The sequence below is a fragment of the Pyxicephalus adspersus genome, chromosome 4 (assembly GCF_032062135.1).
Source record: "Pyxicephalus adspersus chromosome 4, UCB_Pads_2.0, whole genome shotgun sequence".
NCBI lineage: Eukaryota > Metazoa > Chordata > Amphibia > Anura > Pyxicephalidae > Pyxicephalus > Pyxicephalus adspersus.
The window spans coordinates 115460651-115483753 of record NC_092861.1 but is presented as its reverse complement, the minus strand read 5'-3'; the positions used below and the strand labels follow the sequence as shown (position 1 = coordinate 115483753).

Sequence of the window (23103 nt, the reverse complement as noted above, 5' to 3'; positions counted from 1 at the left end):
AGGGAAAAAGTTCAGAACTGGACCAAGTTCGGGTTTAATCTCTGTGTAAATGAAGGTGTGGAAATTTCTGGTGATTTATTAAAGAAACAAGCCAAAGTGTTTCATAAAGAGCTGGGATTGCAACACATGTGTGAATATTCAGAAGGTTGGTTGTATCGTTTTAAGTCGTGATATGGCTTGCAGTTTCGTGCAGTGTGTGGTGAAAAACGTTCAGCAGGCAAAGATGCGAGTAATGTGGACGAATTTGAAAAGTTCGTGATGAACATTGAAGTCCTGAACAAGTGTACAATGCTGGCGAGACTGCCTTGTTTTGGAGATGTACACCAAAAAAAAAACCCCTGACAACTGAGGATGCAGTATCACCATCGGGGTTCAAAGCTTCAAAAGATCGTGTCTCGGTAATGTGCTTTTCTGACGCTGCAGGTACCCATAGATGTAAGTTGCTTGTTATCGGGAAAAGTTTACGTCCAAGGGCCTACAAGGAATAACATAGTTTCTTGTCCATTACCGTGCCAAAAAGAAGGGGTGGGTTACCACTGACATTCCGTTGGATTGGTTTCAAAAATATTTCGCTCCTGAGGCTAGGGCTCACTGTAACTCGGTTGGACTAGACCCAACAAGATACTTTGCATTTTAGACAGTTGTCCGGCACATCCAAAAGCCAATCTTCTAGTGAAAGATAATGTTTTTGTTTTCTACCTCCCACCCAACTACACATCACTAATTCAACCACAGGACAATGACAGGACAATGGCGGTATACATTCTATGAAGTGTACGTATCGATCCCTGTTCATGGGGTACTTTTTTAACATTAAGATTAAGGATGCAGTTTACTATGTTGCCAATGCAAAGTCTGTGAAAACATCAACACTGAAAAATGGATGGAATAAATTGTAGCCAAGTTTAATGGTTATTTCCTATTCTAAGGAAGACAGTGAAAATATTACTGCAGAGGTTAGAGTTTCCAAAGAAAAGCATGTTAAGGATGTAACTGATCCTAATGCCAAGTAGCTTTCATCAAGGATAAGTGAAGATGTTTTAACGGAATGGATGGATGTTGATGATAATGTGTTTTCAGTTCATCATTACATTGATTCAGAAATTGTAGATATGGTTAAAAGTCCAGAGAGGAATGCCTGTACAGGTAGTGATGAAGATGAAAGCAGTGACGAAAATAAGGAAGATGTGAGAGAAATAATCTCAATTGACAGGTTAGTTACATTGACAACTGAACTGCTGGCTGGACTAGAGAAACTAAGTTTTGTTAGTGAACAAGAAATCATGAATGTTTTTTGCTAAAAGATAAACTTATTAGAGAAAGACACAAGTATATGAAGCAAGAGACACTGCACGATATATTCAAGTAAATAGCTAGGAAGCAGGACAAAGCAGCAGTGGTGTCCACACTTCATAATCCATTGCCATCAACTTCAAGTCAACCAGATGTGTTGTCACCGCCATCAACATTTCCCCCATAAATTGAAGCTGTTCCTGTTGCTGAGGATGCTGTTACTGTCAGTCATGAAGATGATCATCCTGACAACCCATCTGCTATTTATCTTCTTTTCGAGGGTACAGTTATGATTAAAATTCTAAGGCACTATTTTGTTTAGTTGAACTAAAATTCTGTAAAACTGTTTTATGTTGGTGAACAGTGTTATTTCATTGTAATATATACAGTATATATAACCTTCAAAAATCTGTAATTTTTGAAAATCCAGCACTCCTTAGGGTTTTTTAATGACAGCCTGTACTTGTATGTGAGTATGTTTATTCAATATTTATTTCATAATGTTTATTTATACAGCCAGCGAGAAAAAAACGCTTAGCAGTAACCTTTATCTTAAGTTGCACAAAAGGAAATATTAGGTTTAACGATTGCCTGTTTTACTGTGATAAAGATGTTGACAGATATGTATTAGTTCCTGTATCGCTGTGCATCTATAAATTAGAATTTTTAATACAGGTTTGATTAATGTTCTTTTTCAAGCAAAATATATTCTGATATATTGCTAAATCTACTCAATCATCTCCAGGACAGCTCCTTTTATTCTGTCCATTCTGGAGATTGTCACCCTAATAATCAAAGTTATATGGAATATTGGAAACACATACCAAATGTAAATATTGCTATATCTAGATTCACAAAGCTTTGCCCGTACACATTACAATGCATGTGTTCTGTATGAAGTAAATGGCTGATTATATATATATATATATATATATATATATATATATATATATATATTATAATTTTACCTGCTTAAAAAAAAGTAGTTACCTGTCATTTTCCTAATTTGGGACACTGCTTTAGTCATGGAAGTGTGAGGTGTTGAACTATTTTGAGTGTTGATAGGAGGTATTGTGTTTAATTTAGTTTATGGAAACTTCATTTTAGGTAACTCTGAAGGACAAGTGGCCTAAATCTGGGCAACTAGAGCAGGGTTTTATCCATTCCAGTTAACCAAGAATGTATTCCCTAAGGATTTTTCTAGTTCTGATGTTGAAAATACATCTTTAATAGAACATACCGATGAAGGGAGATCTTTTGGAACCGAATGAGTGTGTGTATATGTATATATATATTATGAGGACTTTCTGATGACATTCCTACATTCACTTTTAAACTTAGAAAATGCTGGAAAAGGGTATGTGTTTTAAGTGATGTCATCCGCACTAATCAATCCAAATGATCTACTGTAGGTAAGAATCAGTCCTGAAAGGAGCTTCAGTGTTGTGCCTGGCCCCTCTTAAATGGGCGATTCACCCGGCACTTCTTTATTACCGGCACTTCTTTATTATCACCCGGCACTTCTTTATTATCCACCCACCTGTTTTTGGGTGTTTTTTTTTGAGTTAGGTCACAATACAGGGGCTGTGACCCATCTACAATTTTTTCCCACCCAGATTAAAATAATTTCTGGGTTGAGCACTGAGCTTGCACAGATCTCATGCACTGTGCCCACTGGAGAGAATTGTCTAATATTTACATTGCTGAGGCTTAAGTGAAATCTAAGGTTATATGAATTTACCGTAGGCAAATTGTTAACCATAACTTGGCCTTCCATAGCTTTGAAATATTTTTATAATATTTGTTTTAATAACCTGACAGATGACAGGAACTAGTGCTACATGAATCAAAATCACTGTTTTAAGAAAATTCCAGAATATCCTGTTTATCTTCTTACTTGGCATATTAGGTCCCCAGTCCTTTGTGTGCAAAACCTAAGATCTAGTTTTTAAGTTGATAAAACCAAAACTCAGATACTCAAAAAAAACATTTTCTAATCTTCCCTAGAGAAAAAATAATTGTTTTAGTCTGATGTGTTTTAAGTATAGGATTTTTTCTAGTTTTGGAGAAAGTATGTAAAGGTAGAAACCGTAGTTACCCAGGGGGCTATTTTAATTGAAAAAGAAAGTGATAATTTATCTAAAATGTTATGGCTGTCACCAGAACAGGACAAGAGTCATATAATAGGGAGACATGTTCCAGTGACAACTGGTAAAACTTCTACAAATTCTTGAAGATTACTATTTGTTTTCAGTTGTGCTTTTGGGGACGTGTGAAGTGCAGCCAGGAAGAATTGCTATGTTGGAATTATTTCATCCTGCATTGGATGAAGAAGAGCATATATTACCACCCTTCCCTGTCACTTCTTAAAATTTGAAAAAAAAAAAACTAATCAACTTTTAACTAAGGAATAACATTTTTCCAATCGGACCTTGAAAACTAAAACGTTTTGGCTGTTAATACACTTTTTAGTTGCCATGGGTTTTGTAAACTCATCATTTGTAGAATATTTGGATTCCTGTTTTAGTGTCTTAAAATACATTGCACTGTAATGTAACTTCACAGTAACAAGTGATTCAGTCGCCAAGCTGGCAATTAAACCACGAAGGAAAAAATACAAGTATAAAACTTGAACAAGGCCTCTGTTCTGCTTTCTTTAAAGGTCTCCCAAGCTGAGCCTTTATGTTGCTAGCTGCATCTGACAGCTGTAGGATGGTTTAAATGACGCACTGTTTCTCCATTCCATGTTTCCCCATACTAATTAGCCCAACCTATTATATATTCTTTACTGGTGTAGTAATGATTTAAAAGGTCAGTTAATGTTGAATAGTATTTATGGGAAAAAGATGAACATTTGCTATATGAAATGAAGTAAAATAGTGATGTAACTTTTTTTCTTTATATATATTATACAGAGAACAGAAGTGTGAAGCAGTCAGCAGGTTCACCAGAGCCATGGATGATGGTGTGAAGGATTTGCTTAATGTGGGCCAGGAGCACTGGAAACGATGCACAGGACGTATGTAACCAATAAAATATTTCACTAATAAATATGCAAGATAAAATAATTGTCATTTTGTGTTAGATGAGCCTTTCTTGCTCTACCTTCATTTATCTCAATTGTCTAGCCTTTAAATGACTGTCGCTGAGCCTGATTTAAAAAAAATAAATAAATAATATTAATAATAAAATTAGCTATAGGGTGCAAATTATTTAAAACTAGAATTTCTAATTAAACTTGCAATTCTAAGCACAGCCTTAAAGCATCATGTACAGGTCCACAAACTATTTTCCTAAATACCATTATTCAGACCCAACCTGTTTTCTAGGTTTTTTTTTTTCCGAATATGTAGACTTGTCCGTACCCGGTAAACCTAAAACCCTCAGTTGCAACATCTTGAGTATTGTAGTGTATAATATTGCAGGATATGCAGACTTTTAATGGATGTCTTGCATATTAATAATCATATCACCTTCAAGAGCTATGGCTACATGATACAGATTTAATACTGTAAATTCTACTCATCAGTGCTGTATTCCAGTTTCATCCAGTGCTCAGGTTGGTAAACCTATATAAAAAGCCTCACTGTCTGTAATTTCTTTTTAATCAAAAATAATTTTGAAAAATTGCCATAATAGTGTATTCACTTCCATATAGTACAGTTTTAGAATTAATATTTTGGTTCCTGTTATTACTTTGTTCACGTTGAGCCTGTGTTGTAATATTCTACTTGAATGATCAATATGAAAGTTATAATTTTGGCTCTTTATTCCCAATAGCACTACCCAAAGAATATCAGAAGATAGGAAAGGCTCTGCAGAATCTGTCACTGGTTTTCAGCTCTAGTGGCTATCAAGGTACCCCGTTATGTATTAATCCATGTCTTCGATGTTTTGTGTCCATGTGGCTGTTTTTTTGTTTAGTTGAGGTTTACACGTTTAGTTGAAAAGTTTTTTTTTCTTGTGTTTGAAAGACAAGTCAATGAGGTCAGTGGAAACTGGTTTACATATCTAGGATATTGTTTCATGAAATGTGATCTTTTTCCTGATATTTTTATTTTTATAGGAGAAACAGATTTAAACAGTGCTATCACAGAAGCAGGGAAAACATATGAAGCAATAGCCACCTTGGTGGAAGAGCAGGTAAAACCAGACTTTTTGTTGTATGCAACTGCATGGTAGATTTAGCACCATCTGCAATTTAAAGACTGAAAATATTTTTATTTGAAATGTTATCTATATTGGAATTTGAAATGAAAGCCATTAACATAAAATTAGTATTTCTTTGTTTTTTTTTACCCTGATCAGCACCGGTCAAACACAGAAATGTACAGAAACAAACACTGCTTGTTTCTGCACATAAACATCCCTTCACCTTACACCTTGCATAACATATATGTCACTTGTCATTGTTGTAAACTACTGGTGTGCAATCTGTTCTACCATACATTCATATGCATTTTTAAAAGTTCAGTACACCAAATGGTGATTACTGCTTTTAAATGGAATACAGAAGGTTTGATTTTCCATCAACTTGATTAAACTTGATGGTACTTTGTCGGATGAAAACTGATGGATTATATAGGAACTTTTTAAAGTGGTTTCCTTAAGGTAATTACTATTGTTTACTTAAAAGGCTGCTTCCATCAGTGTCCATTCACAATTGTTTAGCTTTTTAAAATCATCCTTTTATCACCTTAAACCTACATGGTATGCTGCAGTTTTGCCTTTGCTGCGTAAGGAAGGATGCTGTTGAGCATACCCTGAAAGTTTTAGTGTGGTATGCATGGTATGCATTTGCAAGTCATAATGTTTAGACTAAAACATTAGTTTAAAGCTGTATTTTATTTATATCTTCTTTTTGTTTTCCACTGGTACTTCATACATATAAGAGGTAAGGAGCACTATAGTGTATATAGTGTATAGTTTGTAAAGCTGTAAAGTTTTGCCAAGAATTGCTTTCAAATAGACACCATGATCACGTCACAAAACTAGGACGATCATGTGTTGCAACCTTTTTTTCTGCAATGAGAATAAAACTGAAAATAACACTCATGTGGCAAATAACACATGCTTTATAAGGTCTTTAACGTGCCCCTGAAAAGTATAAAGATTTGCTTTTGTATAGGGAACATTTAAAAATGTTAATTTTGCCTAAACTGTACTTTTCTCCTGAACGAGCTACAGCCTTAAAGCTGTATATCTGCAGTGGGAGATCTAAGGCATTGCTGCCTATACCCACTAGTCCCAGCAGATTGGAAATTAAAATTGTTAATATCAATATTGTACTTCTGATTGTTCTCCTTGCTGGAAGCTGTCATGAGGAAGCAAAGCCTTGCCTCTACCAAGATAGTTTCACACATAAAGACACAGTGCAGGTGAATATGATGAATCAGTTTTGGAGGAAGGATCAGTTGCAGGGAAACCACAGGCAATGCCAGTGTTGGTAGCTGTTCTCAGAAAAATAGAGGCTGTATTTGTATTCTAAACAAGGGCTTTAAAGTGATGATATCATTTCTACTGCCTAAATATACTGAAAGTCCAAAAAAACAAAATAATATACATCTGTAAAAATGGCTTACTGAATAAAACATTATACAGTTACTTACTGTCTGGTACATTTAACCTTAAAGAATTTAGTAATGTGTTTGTATTAGTTTGTTACAGTGTACATGATACTCTTATAGGTATACTAGCAAAACTACTTAATCTCTATTTAATGTACAGCGCTGCATATTATGTTGGCGCTAAATAAATCCTGTTTAATAATACTATTTTTTAACTTAAATTTCCATTTTATTTTTGTTTTTCAGCCAAGGAAAGACCTACATTACCTGATGGAAACAAATCATGAGTACAAAGGCTTTCTCAGCTGCTTTCCAGACATGATTTCTGCTCACAAGGTGCCTTTGAAGTCCACATGTGTTTATAGAAATATGAAACATACTGAACTTTGTGTTACCTCTATATAGCTGAGATGAATCCATATGTTCTAGATTCTCCTCTCTTGCCTATTTAAGCAGTAAAGCTATCTTTAGTTCTGAAAAGGCAAATGTGAAAGTTCACATTTCTGAACTTTCACATTTGTCTGTCTTTCTGAAACTGCTAGTTACCCGATTGTGTCCTAGGCTATGTACACACGTAGATGAATCAGGACTTTTCTTGAATGAGAATCTGCCGCGTGTCGCGGTAGTCGGACAGCGTTCCTGGATATGTCCTGGACCGCAATGGAAGCAAAGGGGAGAGAGCGCAGCTGGGTGTGTCACTTGTTCATAGTCCCACCTACCCTCTACATTGAGAAGAACGGCACTATATGTACAGCACTCGTTCATTCATCTTTCCGTCTTTTGAGTCGCTGGAAATGATTGTGAAAGGTTGTTTTCAACGACAAAAATCTAGCATGTGTACGTAGCCTTAGTCAAAGACTAGTATGTACTAACATAAGTTGGCATTTTTATGTTCAATATTTCTTTATTAAAGGATAATAGGTGATACAAAAGCAGCAAAAATAACGATACATATATCCATTTGTATATGCCAGAAGGAGTCAAAAAGAAAAAGAGAAAAGGCAAGAAAAATAAAGGGGAATGAATGAACAAGGGAAACGAGACAAGAAATAAATTAGGAATAAAGTAGGAGGTAGAAAGAATGAGACCACATAAAACAGGAGAGGAAAGAGAAGAGAAACAGAAACCTGAATAATTTTAACTATATGCCAGTCACAAAAAAAAAAAAAAACATTTTTAAACTACATAGCTGCCAGAGACCTTCAAACCTATATCTTCACAACCAAACATTTCAAGGATTAATATCAATAGCACATTTATTATGAGTAGACCATATCTCCCAGGCCCTTTAAAAGACCTTGTATCTGTTCTGTGCCAAAGCAAAAATTCTTTCTAAGGAGCATTGTACATTAAGATCATTGGGTACTCAGAAACATTGGGCACGTCAGTGGTTTTCCATTTTCTAAAAATTTCCATGTTGACACTCAGAAAAAGATGAACTGCCACTGGTCTCGCTCTTGCTGGTAGTTTATCAATCTGCAAGTGTAAAATAGCCACTAACACTGATAATAGAGTAAAAATCTGATTCCAGAAGAAGCGTACAGACTTACGTTGCCACAAGATATGTTGCAAAGTTCCAAGTTCTCCACACTCCTTCCAACATACATCGGTGCCCAAACTAGAGAAGTGTGAAGTTGGCATTTTTAAATCAGATCAGCAATGCCTACGCAGTCCATGTTTTTCTCTTAGCAGTGACTCTGTGCTTTCTGGGCTACCAATGCAACTGCATAGGGATACATGCAGGCACCTGTAGGTCTCTGCTTTCAAATACTATTAGGAATTCCTTATACCAGTAATGTTAAAAAATAAACTCATAAAAAAAACATAGCAACCATAAGAAATATTTTTTTTAATCCAGATTTTATTTTTAGGCTTCATTCCTCCACAAGCAAAAGTGTTAGGGCAGGGGTCTATAGGCCAGATACGGCCTAGCCGGTAGTTCGTTACGGCCTAACTCCCCCTGGCCGATCCAGCCTAATGCCGGCCGGAAAACTCACGGCTCAGGAGCGGTGGGTTGCCATCGGATCTGCCAGGGGGCGTTAGGAACTAGCGGAGCCCTGGTGCCTCCCCCCTGCAGTTTCTCCCCTATTTACTGCATCCAGCGTTGATACTTCCGCCGCCTCGGTAAATAGGGAAAGCTCCCTGAAGATAAATCCCTCTCCTCTGCAATGCATACAGAGGAGAGGGATTTCACTTCAGGGGGCGTTCCCTATTGGTGGGTGGAGCCATTAGGGCGGGTCTAGATAAAATGGTAAGATTTTAGAATGTCTATTAAATGTTTCAGGGATGTACATATCCTAGAACTGCATATACAGGCCTAATTTAGTAAAAACAAACCCATCACCATAGGTTGTCCTTTACTGTAGAACACATTGGCCAAAAACATCAGATTCAGTTGAGAAAAGATAACCTGTGGATGTCAACAGAGAAATTCAGTATCAGCTGAATATTATTGCATTACCACAGATTGTCTTTGCAAAGTGACCCAAATACAATTAACTATTTTTTTAAACACTGGACATGTTAAAACGCAAGATTTAGGATTGAATTTCCAAATGTGTTTTTTTTTTGGTGATGGAGATCTGACTTTATTCAGTGAATGAGAATATGATTTTAGTAAATTCATTTCAGAACAAATACAATGGAAAAATACAAGAACCTTTCATTTAAAAGGGTTTACAGTTCTACTATTAAAGTATACTCCTGCAAAAAATGTGAAGCCATGTTTTTATTCACTTACAAGGGAAGATACTACAAGGTACAGAAAAATCACAAGTATACTATAGCCAGTAGATTGAACTTGTGCAGGTAATCAGATGATCAGCTTTAAGAAATATGACGAATGTGTGTATTAGATGGCATTCTAACCAAGATGTAATCAATTAGATGTTTAATCAAGTAATAAAATCACTTCATGACATCCTATTATTTTATTTATCAGTGTCTTTGAAGATATTTGAGATAATAATTACTTTAAAATATATACAGTTAGGTCAGAAATGAATTGTCCTGAACTTTATAACTACATATAACTACATATAAACAAACTAAATATACTTGAATATAAATTAGGATCCCCTTCCCCCAAAAAAATTGTTTATACTCAGGTCAAACAACTAGATGGTGCTGTTTCCTTATGTGAAGTATATAACAAACCTTTGCCATCTGAGACATAACTAGAGTTTATTACACATGTTACATGAAGATAAATCATCTACTGGTGGCCTTTAATACTGCATTTAGGAGCAAGTAACCCATCATAGTCTGCTCAAAGATACAAAAGACTGTAACTGTAGAAAAGGGAGGAAAAAACAAACTCCATGTCTATGTACTTTTCCTAATATTTGTTTGTAACCTTTAAAATAAATTTTTGACAAAGCACAACTTCCTTAGGAATGAATATTGACGTGTAAATTTGCTACTGTCTTGAATTAAGAAAAAAAATACATTGGAAATTTTGTCAAAAAATCTATAAATCACAACAAGTCAAAATGTAAAAAGTTTAAATGACTTATCTTGCAATATGTGTAGTTTGTGGAAAGATCTGAACAAATAAATCACTTTTATGTATTTTTATTTTGTTATTGTAGGCAGCCATTGATAAAGTAAAAGAAAGTGATAAATTGGTGGCTACAAGTAAAATAACACAACAGGAGAAGTTAATTATGGTGAAGCGAGTAAGCACAATGTCATACGCACTTCAAGGTAATGAGTTATTATTAGAAAAAAAATAAAGTTTTTGATTATATATATATATATGGTCATTTATTAACAATAAAATATTGTCCTTATTCAACTCTCTTTATTTCTTACATAGCTGAAATGAATCATTTCCACTCTAATCGAATTTACGATTACAACAGTGTCATTCGCCTGTACTTGGAGCAGCAGATACAGTTTTATGAAACAGTAAGATATGAAATCACTTTATTATTGTCTCTTCAAAGGCATTTTACATTTATACTTTAAATGCTGTTTATTGAGTAAACGTTGCCCGGTGCCCATCATTTGTATTGGACTCAATACAAAATGTTCATGACAAGTTTCCTGTGTGTGAGATTCCATGGTAATGCCCCAAGCCATAATTGTTGCAAGTATGATCACAGATAAAAGCAGTGAATGAGATGGCAAGATATGCTAATAATGGCAAATAGTGCATCCACTGGCTGTTCACAGATGCAAGCAATGCTTTTGTTTCACTGATGATTGAATAATATAAAGAGCATTCCAAGTAATCACGAATGGTTGTGCTCTGAAAATCTGACATGTGTACAGTGGTCCCCCAACGTCATTCATTGATGCGTCCTGGCTGATCAATGTACAGCTGGTAGGCAACAACCGATATGCATGTCAGTGGATGAGAACACATACACAAGGACTCATTTGTAGGGGATGTCTTATTTTTTCATGAACAACAATCGACATTTATTCTTAAACAAAAAATCAACATTTATTCAAATATAGTCATGTCATCACATTCTGGAACATCATCATAACTCTCCAAACCCTGAATTCCATCTTGAACTCAATTTCCTTTAGAACCATTGGCCCCAATTTCTCATGTCTAGCAATAGCGCTTTTTTTAAATGAGCACCTCCTATCCATGTATATATATATATATATATATATATATATATATATTGTAGCTTGTTTTTGGGGTAGGGATTATATTTTAAGCATTCTCAAAAATATAGAAAAATCCTTTTAGTATATTTTTTGGGTATTTGCAGCTTTTTTGGTTATATACTTCTGTTATTATGAAGCCTACACTGTTATGTTCGATACGCTGTATGTGTTGTATGTCTGATTCTTTTTGTTATGTTTATCTGTTATTTTTCTCTGAAAACTCAATAAAACCGATTGAAACAAAAATATAGAAAAATCTTACCAGGTCTTATTTTCAGGGTAGGTCTTATTTTTGGAGAAACAGGGTAGCAGCTAAAACTATATCCAAATCTTGCATTATGTGCAAAAATATAGGTTGTTCTTATTGCACCTTCACCCTGAGCCTGCCTTGTGGACCTTTATTGGGCTCAACTCCTTCTTGAGCAAAAGGGAGGCATTAGAGTTGTGGAACAAAGCAAAAACGTTTCCATTTAACTTTTAAAGGTGTTTAAAGGTACCTATGGATGGATCTCCTTATATTTTTGACATGCAAATTTCATTTTGGTATTCTCTGGATTTTATAATTCACAGATTTGGAACAGGTTTACTTTGAATAAGACTTGTGATCTGCTGTTTCCGCTTAACAAACTATTCCAAAAATGTTAATTTAAAATTCTTTTTCTGTTACTAGATTGCTGAAAAACTGAAACAGGCACTGGGCCGTTTCCCTGAAATGTAAGAAATCCAAAGCTTGGATCTGAAAAATAATTGGAAGTGCCTTCCTTTGAATTTTTGTGGACATTGCAAAACAGCCCTTTGGACACTGCACCAAGGAGTATAATCTTGGAACTGCACGGCAGCAAATGTGCCTACATCAAGTTAGAATTGATTATATTTCCCAGAAAGACTGCTTTTCCAGTGCACTAAAATATCACAGCTTAAAAAAATGCATGTTCATTTTCATTTACAATCAAAACGTCATCTATAGCATCACCTCTTTTTTTTCTCAGCCTGTTCATTGCAGTGAACGGAGGTGCTATAGTCCCCTTGGTGGAATGCCTTGAACTCCCTGTGGCACCTATCTTGCCTATATTCAACACAACTATCTGATTGGACGCACATTATATCTTTCAACGTAATCTTTGAACTGAACCTTAATTCATGGAATTATGTTCTGTTCACTAACACTAAGTGCGATTAAGGAAGAGAAATTTCTTAAGGCACACTGTGCTTTTCATTGTGCAATTCACATACACCGCAATATTGTTATTACCCAGCCTTGTTACAAATGCATTGTTTTTTCTTATGTTAAATTTAATTAAACTTTGTTGTGAAACTCAGGAAAAAATGTATCATAAAGACAGGTTTCCTTTTCTTAATAAACAAGAGAAACTGATGTAGGCTAATTGATTTACAATGGAGATTTTTCTAATTACGAAGTAATTCACACTTTTGTGCTACTTCATTCCTGCAGCACATATATGTGAATTGGCCCTTAAAGTGATTTTGTCTTGGGAGTAGTATGTGGGTTCCTAGCGCTAGAATCCTTTATAAAATGCTGGTTGCCTTTCTTTGTCTGTACTTTGAATTCTATCCACTGAAGCATGCATGCTCTAAATAAGTGGACTTCTTATCGCTATGTTTGTTCCAAGTCACCAACAATAGTGAAGTTAAAGCACTTCACAAGAACTAACATTCTCAAAGGAAGAATTCTGCAGTGGTAGCCGTCATTTTTTTCTTATCACAGATTTCTTTTAAAGGAACGGTTAAGGATACGGCGCCTTAAAGTAGAGTGCTCATTCATACATCTTTCAGTCTTTTGTCGTTGGAAAGGATCGTGAAAGATCCTTTCCAATGACAAAAATCTAAGTGTCTACTTAGCTTAATGTAAGACAAATCACCATTTCCAAAGATATATTTTCAACTTCTGTGTGCCTGTACAAGACAAGTTCTGTTTTTATATGTAATTTAACGCAACCTATTTTACAGTTCTAGTCAGTTGTTTTTGTGAGCTTTTTTATCCACAAACTTAGCTGTCAGAAGTCTCTGCCTTCTTTCTGCCTTCAGTGGACTTTACATTTTATGTGTGTACAGGTAGGGAATAGTTAAAACCCATCAGCCTATTTTACTGTGGCTTCAAGGGGGAATTCTCTCTACATCCTGGCCTGACACCAAAAAATGAACCTTCTAACACTTCACATGTTTGCACAGGAAAGTTTTGGCTATATGTACACTTTAAAGGAGACGCTATACAAGAGTTTGCTGCTGTTACTGACTTTTAAAAAATAGGCTGTTTTGGTAGATCAAGAAGGCACACTAGGTGGGACTCTCTCTCGAGTCCCGCGCTGATGACTCCGCCCCCACCAGGAACACCCCGGAAGGGAAATCCCTCTCCTCCGCAATGCATATGAAGGAGAAGGAATGTCCCCTTACCCCGGTGGCGGAAGTGTTAACGTGGGCCAAGGTAAATAGGGAAGGGAGGCATAACAAAGAGGCTCAAGAGCCGCAGGTTGCTGACCCCTGCCAGCTGGGATTAGGCCGGATCGACCAGGGGGACATTAACCATATCTGGCCCAATGGCCAGAGTTTGCCTACCCCTGACCTAAATACTTAATTGAACCGAAACAAGTTGTTATATCAGGATCTCTGATGTTAATTGCTGCATTCAGAACTAAAGCTAAAAAAAAACAAATGGTGATTAAGAATAAAGCACCAGAGCTCAACCCAGAAATGTTTTTAAGCCAGGTGGGAAGAAATTGTAGGTGGGTGGTTGCCCCTGTATTGTGACCCAACTCTTCAGTAAACACCCAAAAACAGCCGGGTGGTTGCTGAAAAGTGCCAGGTGGTGCACCCAGCTAAAAGGGCCGGGGTAGAACACTGAACTCTAATAAGTGACTTGAGTGACAGTCTTAGTTTTGGTGACAGGTTTTGGAAGTGTGACTTTGGCAGCAGTTTGAAACCAGCCTGAGTCGCATACAACTAAAGTTTACACAGCTAATGCGTTGTATGTTGTATAGACCACTGGTCCCCATGCTGTGGTCTGGTCCGCAAGAAAATTGGTGGAGCCGCGGACCATGTCTCCCGTATACATTACAGGTTTAGGGCAGTGGGTGGGTTGTGTCTCTGGACACAACCCACTCTCCCATCGGTGGCTCAGACCTGCTATGGGGGAGTGGGCAGGTTCTATTATCATGATGTGATACCTTGGGGGAAGTTTCTTTCCCTTTGACACACAACTCCCCATGCATGCACTTGGAGAGTCTGTAAATTTAGTGGTCCGTAACGTCCAAAAGTTTGGGGGACCACTGGTATAGACTCTTCCTGCGTTGTGAGCTGTATTATAGAACACTACACTTATTCTAAACTAAAACACTATTCCAAGCAAGCCATTAAAAGAATGTGCAGACACTCCTATCATATCTAAATATTAGCACATACTATCCCTGAGAGGTAGGGTTACATTATTATATCATAAGAGTGGATATTCAGACTCCTACAAAGCCTTGTTTTTGACTTTCTCCTGTTAAAGAGAAAGGCCTATTGACACATATGTGCACTCATTACTGTGAGTTATTGCACTTATTACTGTGCTACTCAATAGCACACATGTAAACTGATTTTAGTGAGTCACATCACAAACATTAGTATTTCTAAATCAAAACGCTTTTTTATTCTGTAGAAAAAGAATTATATTAATGCTACAGTATAGGTAATGCATTAACTATGTATGAAGTCATCGCTCTGTATTATTAGTATATCCCCTGATTTTTTTAATATGTTAATTGCACTTCAGTCTAAATATGCTATTAGCACTTTTTTGTTGTAGTTTAGGTTTCCTGGACCATCATGGGATTTGAAGAATATCTGGGACAAGATCAAAATGTTTTAGGGTGAAAATTCACTTTTTCTTTTTGAATTCATGTTGCTGTCGCAATTTGTTACTGTCGCAATTTTTTTACTGCCTTCTTTTAAATCTCTGAGAGTAGATTATCCACTGGACCTGTCATCATCAATTTATGTCCTGATGCCAAAGATAAATACTTAACATGTAATTGTGTTATTACATTTAGTAGCCCCCCCTTTTTTTTGTTAATTAGTTAGAAATGCTCAGTAGAGGAAATAGGTATATGGCAAATCATGTGTACATTAAAAAAATAAACATTCATAAATTATTATTCCAAATTTTACAAGGTAGGGAATGTTAGACCAAAGTGATTTACATCATGGAATTGTTCATGGTACCAATATTAGTATCGTAGGAGCTACTGGCTTACTGTAAATGAAATATAAAACAATAAATATGGAGGATGGTCTACATACTGGGCTGCATTCCTGTCTAAGAATACAAATAATAAACTATAATAGGCACAGAACCACTAAAACTGAACAAATAATGAATGAAAAAGTTTCATGGTCTGACAGGTCTTGATTTCTGCTGTGACTTTTAGTGATATGGCAGACATTGCATAAAATCATGGATACATTTTGCTTTGTGGGAGGGGGTAGAGTCACCATCCATTGCTTTATTTGATTATGGCTTTAGTTCAGAGCCTTAAGATTGAGAAAATATTATACCTCAGTGTCTTCCGACAAGGTGCATTCCTACCATGAATCCAATGGTTTTTAAATTAAGGTACACAGACATGTTAAAATTATGCAGCAAATAAAAATGAAAGAAAACTCAAAATTTCTTTTCTATTTATGTGTATGTGTTTCAGGGCAGTGTCTTAAGACATTTGTAAAGCAAGACATTTATATTTTTAGAAGTCATCAACAGAAATAACAGTGTATGTACTTTTTCCAGACAATGTTTCTTTTCAAATCAGACTGCTGTTGTGCAGTACTGTATGCATGTTTAAGTGGAACTAAACCTTCTCATTTTAAAATTGTGAGCAGGACGGTTTTTATTGCAGAAAATACATGCTAAAATAAACTTACCCTGCCTGTTTTCAGTGTTTATATTGTACCCTGTGCTGCACATGTGCACAACTATGTATGATCCCAGTATTTCTTCCTTCCATGAATCGCTGAACTCCTGTGTCCCAGTATGAGAGTTATATCACTTCAGCCTAGCCAAGGATCCTAAACTTGGAGGAGGGCCAGATGAAGATTCCTGCAGCAGAAAGAGGAATAGCTGTGAACAGGCAGGTAAATGTATTTATTTACAGAAGGAACATTAGCTATCTCATCTGCAATAAACCTGCCTGCCTAAATTTTTAGATCTATTTAAACCTAAACTGCATTAAGTCAGATTATCTTCTGCAATCTCACAGTGCAATACATGCAGTATTTATTACATTGTTTAATCTTTTCATTGCAATGCACAAAAATACAAGCAAGTTATACTGCAATGTCTAGGTGCACTGCAATAGTGTTTAAAATGAATGGCACTAAAGCGCCACACACTTTTAACAAAAAGCATAAAATGAGAATTGGCTCCTTTAGCATTGGAACTACATTCTAGATCCCTTACAGCTCTCTTGGGGGTATTTCTGGTCACCATAGACCTATAGTATAAATTGCAACATCCACACCAGTCATTCTCAACCAGGGTTCCAGTGGTTACTGGGTATTTCTTGAGCATTGTAAGGAGGGGCATTCTTTTTGTGACCAGCAGTGTAAAGTGTATTTACCATTGACTTCCTATGGTTTAAGCAAAGATTCCCCAAGACCTGAAATTTATTTCAAGGGTTTCTCATGAGTAAAAAGCTTTTCTGGACCAAGCAAATGGCTAACCCAGGATAGTTATGAATTCTTTTGACTGAATTAAATTATTAGCTAAGCAAATCAGTTACTAATTTAGTAAATCATACTAACACTGGTGAACTTCTGAACATCTAGATTTCGGTTTCAATACATTTTTATTAGTTTTTCAATAATTTGTAAAGAACATTTTAACTAGAGTATAAAAATCATACAAGTACAATGCTTGAAAGTTATGTCCATATATAGTATAAAATATTGAGAACAATACATAGACTGAAAATAATTATTACATTAAGAGAGGTATTTCTTCAGATGGTTGATGTAGGTTGTTGATCCAGAATAAAGTCTTTCATTGATATTGAGAAAAGAGGGTAAATTATAGTGGAAGTCTATGGTATTTCAAATATTTTTTGACATTTTATTTTAATTTACACCAAACAAAATAAAAGCGAAAATGAAAAGAAGACTCAGACATTACACAGAAAAATAAGGGTCATGCGAATGGAAGGTGTTCAACTGTGATGAGGTTACCAAAAGTTTCTTTTTTTACATATTATCAATCATAGTTTTGATTTAAATTGTTAATAGTGACCAATAAAATCAGATGGTAAATATTGTGTAATCCCAGGTTTCCATATTTTACGAACATCTAGATTTCAATGACCTTTCGTCATAAAAGTAAGGAAAGAGTTAGGGACCTACAGGATACATCGCAACTTCTGGTTGGTCCCCTTACCATAATCTGGTCATACCGCTCGTATCATCACTACCACATGTTATCGTAAATATGTTTACAGAATAGTCTTTATATTAAATAGTGATAGGTCCTCAGGAAAGCAGACCACACAGGAGTCAGTTGGGCAAGGTCAGTTCTCAAAGAGAACAAGCTTCTCCATTTTCATTATATAGGTTGTAATTTAATGTTTGGCCTGCAAATGGTAATCCAAAGATAACATGCAATTATCTCAAGCAATACAAAAGTGAGCTGTAATCCAACAGAGTGTAATAGAATTACAAATAATAGTTGATTGCTATCTTCTACTTTGTTCTATTTTTATACAGATAAATGAATTCAAATGACATGTCTAGCTAGCAAAACAAATCCATCTGATTACATTTTTCTGGTAAATAAGAATCAGTAAATAGTTTTGTTTAGTTTTTTAAAGAAATGCATTCAAATTGTCTCACTGTTGGTTATTTTCCACACTATATTTTTCCATTTATTTGAATTCTTTAACAATCATTAGTTTTTAATCAGTAATTAGAGTTTATAGCAATGTAATAGCAAGTAATAGCAATGTATACCATAGACCAAGCAGTCCAGCAGTGAACTGGATTAGAAATTAAGCTTTTGTCAACTCCATGGGCCTGATTTATTGAAGCTGTCCAAGACTGGAGAAGATAGAATGTCATGGGAGAACCTGAGTGATCCAGCAAACCTGAAATAAATTTATTTTGCTATTGGCAAATGTTTTAAATCCTGGACCAGATCCATTCCAGTTTTTCTGGATCACCCAGGTTCACTCATAATCTATCTTCTCCAGTTTAGGAGTGCTTTAATAAATCAGACCCCATATGTACAAAAAAGGAAATTATTCAGCACATGTTCATACATACAGTGTTGGCAGAGCTCTGCATCATAGAACTTGGAATGTGGATTATTTAATTATGCGTTAAAATGTATGCTTGTGTTTGTCATTATGTGAAGCAGTGGCAGAGTATTTGCTGAAATGTTTCACATTTTTGTATGGCTGCCCACTTTAAACAACCCTTTCAACCCCAATTCAGATATAAAATCGCCTGGGCCTGTCTCCTGATCCCACATTTTTCCTGAACTGGGGAACTAAACCGTAACTAAAAAAGAAATAAAAAAAAAAAGAAAATAAAAAAGAAATCAGACTTTCATTTAATCCCACAGATCCCTTGATCATGCTGGACTTTTCCTTGATCCGGTTCTGCGCCGTCCTGGAATTCTTTCGGCGCTTCAGCCTTCTTGCTGCATAATCCACTGCGCAGGTGTGAGATTGGGTGACGTAGACCACTGTAAAGGGGAAAAAAGAGAGCCGATCTCATTGCCCATGTGTGTTTGGCATCTCTTTCCCCTTAGTTGAGGAAAAAGCCAAGATCTGGCATGCACAGAAGGAGCATCCAAGAGCTACATACATCACGCATCCCAGGAGGCTCTGCGCTCCCATTCCCCGCAGCAATCAAGACAGAAAAGGATAAGAACATTGAGTTTGGGTCAGCTTTATAAAAGGCACTTGCAACATGATTGTTTAAATATTAAAGTAGAGAATACGGGGCCATTTTTTGCTGCCCCAATAGTGTGTATGAATGGGTGAGCTTAATTACTAAACTTGACTCCCAAGTTAAAAAAAAAAAAAAAAAAATATATATATATATAGTCTGTTGAGGTTTTCAGGACTGGATTATTAGCATGCTGGTGCCCGGCACATTTGCAGAACATTAGTCATGGGGGTATCGCATGTACATGTCTCATATAAGACCAGGGGTCAGCAAACTCCAGCCTTTAGGCCAGATATGGCCTAGCCGCTAGTTCGTTTGGGCCTAACGACCCCCCTAACACGCCAGATCTGCCAGGAGGGTTAGGACCTACCGGAGCTCCAGTGCCGTCTCCTTGCTGTTGCCCCCCTATCTACCGCCGCCGGCGTTGATACTTCTGCGGCCGCAGTAAATAGGGAAGGCTCCCTGAAGGGAAATCCCTCTCCTCCGCAAAGCATACGGAGGAGAGGGATTTCACTTCAGGGGGCGTTCCCTTTGGGGGCAGAGCCAATAGGGTGGGACTTGGAGTCCGGCCTAGTGTGCTCCCGCCCACCCCTGAAATGGCCTAGTGACCATAAAAGTTTGCCAACCTCTGTATTAGACATAGCTTAGAATGATGCCTCCTGCTGTCAGAGCTGGACTCCTCTGGTTCACATTGTCTGCTTGTCACATATTACACTGTGAATGTTCTTTCCCAGTAGATGACTGGTGGTTCCAAAAATTATCTTGGATAAGGGCCTTTTGGAGAGTATGTATGCCACTGCACATATGTACTAATAAGCAGATCATCCAGCCCTCTCTTTTCAGCCATGAAAGTAATAACTTTAAACTTTAGGAATATCAAACATTTGCAGTGTTGCTCTTTGATGATTCGGCTACTGATGCGGATTTTGGAACAATTCGCATAGTGAACTGACACTTATTCTAAATAAGGGAATAAACTCCCACTATGACATTGACACCAAGATAAGGAAACAAGTTTCCTCTGTACTAACTAGAGATAACATTAGGTCCTGAAAATAACTAAAAGTTATTCTTGAATTTTCCATTGAAACTAAAACTAGCGGTATGCCACTGTGCAACACATTCCATTTTTTGGTGGTGCCAAGTTCCCCTGGCTTAATGACTTACAGTCTGTTACAGTCTCTGGGCTTTCCAGATTTTTAATACTTTAAAATTCTTTACTTTGTTTTCTTCGATTGTTTCTTATGTGGAATTTCACTTCTAATGAACTGTGTGGATAAATGTCTGGATAGTTATTGATGTATTAACTATATGATTTTTATGATATGTCTTAGGGATCTTTTTATAAAATGGAATCAGACATTTCTTTAAACATACCCTTGTGGGAATCTTGTGGAAAGTGTTTCAATAGCAGTAATTGATTCCCTGTTTTATAAATAGAGCCCTTAAAGCCAAACTAAAGTAAAAAAAAAAAAAGCACACTCCCCGATCTGGTCCCACTTTGTCCTAAAATTCTTTGCATCGGCACTGAGGAAGCGCCAGGTGCTGGCATCTTATTTCTTCTCTTCTGGTCTTCTTAGTCTGCTTAGTCACTTGATCTTGCACCACACAGGTGCATTTTTTCCCTGCTGCACATGGGAAAAAATGAGAACCCATCTCACTGCGCATGCGTGATATCGGCACCCCGGAGCCTCCCAGAATGCATGGGATTTACGTAGGTATCCCGGGAGCCTCTGCACTCCCATTCAGTCTTGATTGCTGTGGCGATCAAGACTTAAAGGGGCAGTGCTGCACCCTTTAGAAATACATGTATCTAAAAGATTTTTCCTACATTATCCTTCATTGGCATTTAGCTTGTTGTTATCTTTTTTTATGTCAATATATGTTTCTTTGATGTTTCCACAGTAAAGATTCTTGTGAAAGAAAAAATGAGAAATAGGGATGGCAAACCTAGGGGGTGGGGAGAAAATCTGGTGAGCACTAGGCAAGTTTCAACATTTAAAAAGTGATTACTATAACAGGAATTTGGGCAGAGGAGAATTGGAAAGGTAAGTACAGGTACCTAATATTACCTGAGTGCCACAAACATACATTACCTAGGAAGGGCAAAGTACAGGTTCATTGAAGAAAATTTGCATTTTATTCTTGTTGACAAAGTTCGATCTATGATTTGGCTATATTTTCATAGCCCCAATATGATTGATATAGGAACAATTTGTATTCTGTATCAATAAAGTATTTGTGTTTGAGATGGAGAATATTGAAACAAAGGACCACATTGCTCAGCTCGGAACCTGGCATAGAATATACCCAGTAGCTTTTTCAGATGAAGAACATTTCAGTTTAGAGACATCATCACTTTAATGCAGATCCTAACTCTAACTGGATGGATTATAGTTTGCTAGAGCATTGTGTACCATAAAGAACTGGCATGGTTCGGCAGCTCAGAAATCCTGATGTCTGGTGATCTTCAATCTTTTATAGTTATGTCTTGTCTGTATGCTTCACCATCCTCTGTACATCATTGCCGTTTACCATCTTCTACCATAACATTGGTCTGTGCCTGGGCAATGTGTATTGACATAGCGGTATCTATTCTCCACCAGAGGCTGCATGTGACCAGCACAATAGGGATGAAGTTATCATCATAACAGGAAATGCCTAGAATAAGACCCCCATGGTGAATCACTAGTTATTTTGTTCAAATTACAGTCTACAGGATATTGATGTGATTTGGTTTACACAACTGAAACTATGATACAAGAGGTAGAACCAGAATTGTAATGTAAGTTCCAGGCTGCATTGATGTTACAACACTGACCAACCTTTAAGTGACTAGGGAAGGTGCCGATGCCTTGGGCCCAAATGCCGCTACTGCCCCTGTTACTGTACTATTATGAAGGTGGCCCTAAAAAGGGCTATGAGGCCTGACATGCTAGGGCCAGGTAGCCTAAATACTTCTGACCCCTACGCTATGTATGTTACATACACTTGACCCCTGCATTCCGAGTTATATTCTTCTGACTACTGCACACTGTGAATTACAAACTTCCACAAACTTTTTTAAGCTTTCCCTACTGTTTTGATAAATTTAGCATCAATCGGTTTTTGTGCTTCATTATTACTCTCCTCTGGTTCCCCAGATCTTGGTTTGATCCTTGACAACACCCCCAGTAGGTCATCCAAAGTTGTGCTGGGGAACCAGTTACTCCCGTGCCAAGCTGCCTTAAATTTCGGTGCCCATTGCCAGAATAATTGGATCATACATGAGTATAAATGAGTATGTATACCACACAGTTTGCTATGCACCTGGGAAAGGTCACCCACACGGTTCTTCACTGCAAGTATAAAAGGGGCCTAGATCTGCTACCATATGTAAAGTGAAGATGTAAATCAGTGGACATTTTCAGCCATACTTAAAAAAACAAAAAAAAATAAGCGGCAAAGCAGGAAGAAACTTCCTAAGAAGATGTTGCAGAACTTGAAATCTGAGTATTTGTGCTCCTATTATAATGCACCCTTGGGTGGTGATTACTTATACAGGTTAGTATAGTATGTAGATACAATGCTAGCTGGCCATAGTCATTGTTATAGTCTACTCTTGTTGTAATGCCTGCAAGTGACCGCTAGGAGGCGATATAACACCCGGCCGACTATAAGGAGGAGTCATAAAGAAAAGTAAAAT

General features: G+C 36.7%; 1 protein-coding gene across 1 annotated transcript in view; it reads left to right on the top strand.

The window, feature by feature from the left end:
* The window catches only part of SNX9 (sorting nexin 9), a 58716-nt gene extending 45855 nt beyond the window's left edge, over nucleotides 1-12861 (top strand). Inside the window, exons 12-18 of the mRNA XM_072409371.1 lie at nucleotides 4209-4312; nucleotides 5074-5151; nucleotides 5360-5436; nucleotides 7107-7196; nucleotides 10451-10565; nucleotides 10678-10769; nucleotides 12157-12861. Coding sequence (XP_072265472.1) covers nucleotides 4209-4312; nucleotides 5074-5151; nucleotides 5360-5436; nucleotides 7107-7196; nucleotides 10451-10565; nucleotides 10678-10769; nucleotides 12157-12204 — 604 coding nt within the window. The 3' untranslated portion in view covers nucleotides 12205-12861. The remainder of the gene's footprint in view (nucleotides 1-4208; nucleotides 4313-5073; nucleotides 5152-5359; nucleotides 5437-7106; nucleotides 7197-10450; nucleotides 10566-10677; nucleotides 10770-12156) is intronic.
* Nucleotides 12862-23103: the final 10242 nt, after the last annotated feature.